Source organism: Antrostomus carolinensis, unplaced genomic scaffold, assembly GCF_000700745.2.
Source record: "Antrostomus carolinensis isolate BGI_N321 unplaced genomic scaffold, ASM70074v2 scaffold12113, whole genome shotgun sequence".
Classification (NCBI taxonomy): domain Eukaryota; kingdom Metazoa; phylum Chordata; class Aves; order Caprimulgiformes; family Caprimulgidae; genus Antrostomus; species Antrostomus carolinensis.
This window is the reverse complement of record NW_010305915.1, coordinates 1-4,877: the sequence shown is the minus strand read 5'-3', so window position 1 is coordinate 4,877 and position 4,877 is coordinate 1. Positions and strand designations below refer to the sequence as shown.

Here is a 4,877-nt window from a genome sequence, read left to right as displayed (position 1 = left end):
ACATTTAGACATTGAAATATCTGTACAGAGCCACCTGAAATTGTCTGAGGGCTGTCTAAATTAATTGTTATAAATAACGCAGCAAGAATGAGCCAGGATTGCTTTTATTAACATAATCTGCTTGTTTTATAAGCAAATAAATGAATTGAAGAATATTTACCTTTTTGGAAGAGCTCCCGGAAGTTCTGGAATCTCCTGTCAATGTTCCTCAGGTGTTTGGTGACGTGCAGAACCTCGTTGGCCATCAGGTCCACGCGACCGACGCGATCACCGGGGATCCGGATCGAATCCCAGGAAGGAGGCAGACATCCAGCATGGATCTGGTGGCTGGAGGGAAGGGATCTGCCTGTGATCCCAACACCACCAGTGCTCTCCAGGGCTCCTGGCTCATTCATGGTGAGGTGGAGCAGCCACAGCAGAGTTTTCCTCAGTTCAGTGGGTGAGTTTGGTTTTATTTTTGTTCTCAGGTTATGTTTTTGGCTGCACAGCTCTAAAATCCCACAGGTCGTTAACACGACTCCCCCTCATTGAAAAGAGGAGAAGCAGCATTTTACAAAAGCAGTTGGAGACACAAAACAAAACACTTGGGAAAAAAAAAAAAAACAAATTAATAAAAAAATGGAAGGTTTGGGCTGAATTTGAAAGCTCTCAGCATTTATTCATTTTTTTAATTTGGTAGAGTTGCTACCAGTGTTTTCTGAGAAGTAAATTTTAATTATTAACTTTCTTCATACCCTTGCCAGTAAATGAAAACTCAGGTTTAAGAAACTTTTTCTTCCCAAGGCTTGGATATCAAAAACAAGCCTTGAATATCCATATGCAATAACGCTGCGTTTCCCATCGCTCTCTCTTATTTACCATAAAATTATCTGCAAGTAAAAACGTTGGTTCAGGTGAGTTGGAGGGAATCTCTTCCATCTCTTGCCTTCTCCTTCCTCAGCTAAAACACAGACGAGAGGAAAAAGCCATCACTTCTCCTAAGAAATCTCTCAGATTGATCCAAAGAACTGGGGTTTCTTGGTATTTACAGGTGAAACCAGAAAATCCGAGCCGGTGTCCGGTGTTGTCCCCGTGCAGTCGAGCTCCTGAATCTCCGCCGCTGCGTGGGATGAGTCTGCAACCTCAGACAGGTGTGTGGATTGTCCACATTCCTCTTGGGAGTAGTGAAATTATTCACTTCCCAGGTTATCTGAGGGGATCAGGCTCACCCTCCTCCCCTGCCTTTCATTAACTCTCTGCTGCCTGAACCTTGAGAATCATCTTTGTGATTCCACCTGCATCGGGATATTTTATTCTGCCAGAACAATGAGGCTCTTTGTCAGGAGATGGTGTCACTTGGGGGAAGAGGTAAAGCAAAAATTATGCAACTGGAAGGTCACGTGTTTGAAAAAGTCAATATATCAGAAATTATTTGCACTAAAGGTTGCTCAGAGCCTCATCCAGCCTGGCCTTCAACACTTCCAGGGAGGAGCAGCCACAGCTTCTCTGGCCAACCTGGGACACTGTCTCACCACCCTCACACCAAACAATTTCTTCCTCACATCTCAGCTCCATCTCCCCTCTGCCACTTTCAAGACATAACCCCTTGTTCTGCCACCCCCTGTCCTTGGCAAAAGTCCCTCCCCACCATCCTGGAGCCCCTTCAGGTACTGGGAGGCCGCTATAAGATCTCCCCGGAGCCTTCTCTTCTCCAGGCTGAACAGCCCCAACTCTCTCAGCCTGTCCTCACAGCAGAGCTGCTCCAGCCCTCGCATCATCCTCGTGGCCTCCTCTAAATTCAGGTGGAAATTGTCCTTCGATTGACATCGAAGTTCCCTGGGGAAGAGAAAAACCACCTGATTGTTGGTTAATAACAGATTAAAATGTTGCCCTCTGCCTCCCTCTGGTCTCTCCAGCTTCCTAATTTTTGGTATATATATTTTTTTTTCAATGCAGGCATAAAAACTGCCGAATATCACCCAAAATAAATGGAATATTGTTTCATTAGTGGCCACCAGCCAGCACAGCTTCACCCCTCCAGCAGGTACGTCACCTCAAAAGGCTTTTGGCTTTTATTTGTGCTTTTTCACGCCGTATCCATAGAACATCCCAAAGGAAATGCTCTTCTTCTTCCTCTGCCTAATGCAGGATCCTTCCCAAACATTTATTTGATAGGAATTTTCCTTCCTCCCTCATCTACCTGCCAGACTTGCTGGGTGAAGGGAGGAGAATTAACTGAAAAAACAAGTTGAACAAGTTGGTCTTGCACGGCCGCTCCGGCTTCATTTCCTGGATCCTTCATGGATCTAGCAAAGCTTTTGGAATCCTGGTGATCCAGTGGAGAACTGGGGACTGGAAACATGCAAAAAAAATGCTCTTTTCCCCCTTTTTCTTGCTTTTCAGACCCCAAAATTACACAAAGTTTGGGCTGCACGCAGCAGGATTCCCTGCAGGATCTGTAAATTCAATTTTTTAGTGACGGAGCATCTTGGTCATTCAAAAAATCAGCTTCACACTAATTAAATCCAAAACAAAAATGAAGCAGAGAGATGTTTACTAAGGGTGTGTGCTGCCCTGGCACGTTTCCCATCCGTGGGAAGGCAGATTTTCCACGTGGGATGAGATTCCCAGTGAATTGCTGCCGGATGCTCTGCAGCAGCAGATGGCAAAGGGTGATTAACGGATAAATAAAGGCGGCTCACGCTCGGAGAGACAGGTCAGTAGGGCAGCGGCTTTACCTTGTCATTCCAGTCATGGAACAAGTTGTTTCTCAGCAGGATTTGGCTAAAATTTAAATTATCATCAGTGTCACGTGAGAAACGACACGGAAAATATCGCAGGATTTGTTCACTTGGGTGCCCATCTCCTAAAAAAACTCCCCGTTGTGGGTTTGTCGTCGGGATTTTGATCCCGTCGTGGTTTCACAGCTTCTCCGTGGCTCTTGAGCACGCTGAGGGGTTTCTCTTTAGTTTTTTAAAAAACCCCACAATTCTTATTTTTAAAACTCTTCAATGAGTGAATTTTTTTAGGAAATAAATGACCAAGATGTAATAGATTTTTTATGACTTATGGTGGGGAAAAGGCAACGTAATTCAGTCGGGGTGGGAATATTACGCTCGTTGATTTTCCAGCCGTGAGTATTTGCTTTAAAATAATTCAATTTTTGGGGAAATTAATGTGATTTTAGTGGATTTTTATCATACAGAGAGATGTTGTCGTTCTGGAGACATCAGGAAAGGACAATGATCTTGAAGGACGTCCTTGGCCAAGTCCACCTGCGCGGCCACGACCTCCTGAGCCCTTAAGAAAACTCTTCACCATCCTCTTTCCTTCCCTTGTTCTTCGCCTCCGTCTTCTTGTCCAGCTTGTACTTGAGGCGACGGATGGGGTCGGTGATGCTTCTCCTGCTCCAGTCCTCAAAATCTTCTGCCAAGAGAAAATTTCGATCCACCAGCTCAGCAGCTTCCTGCCAGTTTCGGAAACAAGCGGTGCCCAGGCGCTGGATCTCCTCCACGGCGTTTCCCACGATGACGTCTCCGTTGGGTTTCAGTACCACCACGGTGGGCACCTCGGCCACGGAGAACCGCAGCTCCAGCTCCCTGCAGGGGAAAGGAGAAGAAAAATGGGGAAGATTGTAGAGGTTCTCACTGCTCCTCATCCTCATGGCTCCTCACTGCTCCTCATCCTCACGGCTCCTCATCCTCACAGCTCCTCATCCTCACAGCTCCTCACATCTCCTCGCCCTCACTGCTCCTCATCCCCACGACTCCTCATCCTCACTGCTCCTCACTGCTCCTCATCCTCACGGCTCCTCATCCTCACAGCTCCTCATCCTCACAGCTCCTCACATCTCCTCGCCCTCACTGCTCCTCATCCCCACGACTCCTCATCCTCACTGCTCCTCACTGCTCCTCATCCTCACGGCTCCTCATCCTCACAGCTCCTCATCCTCACAGCTCCTCACATCTCCTCGCCCTCACTGCTCCTCATCCCCACGACTCCTCATCCTCACTGCTCCTCACTGCTCCTCATCCTCACGGCTCCTCATCCTCACAGCTCCTCATCCTCACAGCTCCTCACATCTCCTCGCCCTCACTGCTCCTCATCCCCACGACTCCTCATCCTCACTGCTCCTCACTGCTCCTCATCCTCACATCTCCTCACGGCTCCTCACGGCTCTTCATCCTCACTGCTCCTCATCCTCACTGCTCCTCATCCTCACATCTCCTCACGGCTCCTCCCGGCTCTTCATCCTCACGGCTCCTCATCCTCACTGCTCCTCACATCTCCTCATCCTCACGGAAAGAAGAGAAAATATTTTTGCTTGATAAAAACAGTATTCTTGATGCTAAATCAGTGCAGCCAAAAAGCTTGAATGTTTTTATAACACCGCACCACGCTCTAGAGGGGAGTGAAAATGAGGGAAAACATGGAAAAAAGTTAAAATATTGGGAAAATCCGACTGTGGATGATCAAAGTGGCCGTTTTAACCTCAGGGCTTGGCCTGGCTCGTACCTTTTGAAGGAATCCCCAAAGGGCACGGCCAGCCAACGCCTGGGCATGCTCCTCAGGAAAGTTCTCTGCTGTTCCTCCGTCTCATCCCGGGATACGTAGACCAGGACCAGCTGAGAAGCTCGTTCCACGTAAAATTCATCGGTCAAACGGATGAAGAAATCCTTGAGGATCGGGGAGAAGCGGCGGCACCGCGGGCACTGCCCCGAACCAAAGTAAAGCAGCAGCACCTTGTTCTCCAGCGCCCGGCCCAGCTCTCGCTCCGTTTCCATCTCGTCCCGTTCCCGGTTGGCCATCAGGATCTTCCCGGTGAAGAGAGCGGCCATCAACCCAACCGATCCGGTGGGACGGACACGACCCCGCGGCTCACGGTGGCGGGAAGGAAC

The 4,877-nt window shown here is 48.5% G+C and overlaps 2 protein-coding genes across 2 annotated transcripts in view; both read right to left on the bottom strand.

The window, feature by feature from the left end:
• LOC114818436 (GEM-interacting protein) overlaps positions 1 to 395 on the bottom strand; it is a gene marked incomplete at its 3' end in the record, with an annotated part of 15,050 nt that extends 14,655 nt beyond the window's left edge. Inside the window, exon 1 of the mRNA XM_029084263.1 lies at positions 161 to 395. Coding sequence (XP_028940096.1) covers positions 161 to 395 — 235 coding nt within the window. The remainder of the gene's footprint in view (positions 1 to 160) is intronic.
• Positions 396 to 3,280: 2,885 nt separating this feature from the next.
• NXNL1 (nucleoredoxin like 1) lies at positions 3,281 to 4,817 on the bottom strand. The gene is made up of 2 exons (XM_010164933.1): positions 4,495 to 4,817; positions 3,281 to 3,578 (listed from the first exon to the last, which is right to left on the bottom strand). Exons 1-2 carry the CDS (start codon positions 4,815 to 4,817, stop codon positions 3,281 to 3,283), a joined length of 621 nt encoding a protein of 206 aa, XP_010163235.1.
• Positions 4,818 to 4,877: the final 60 nt, after the last annotated feature.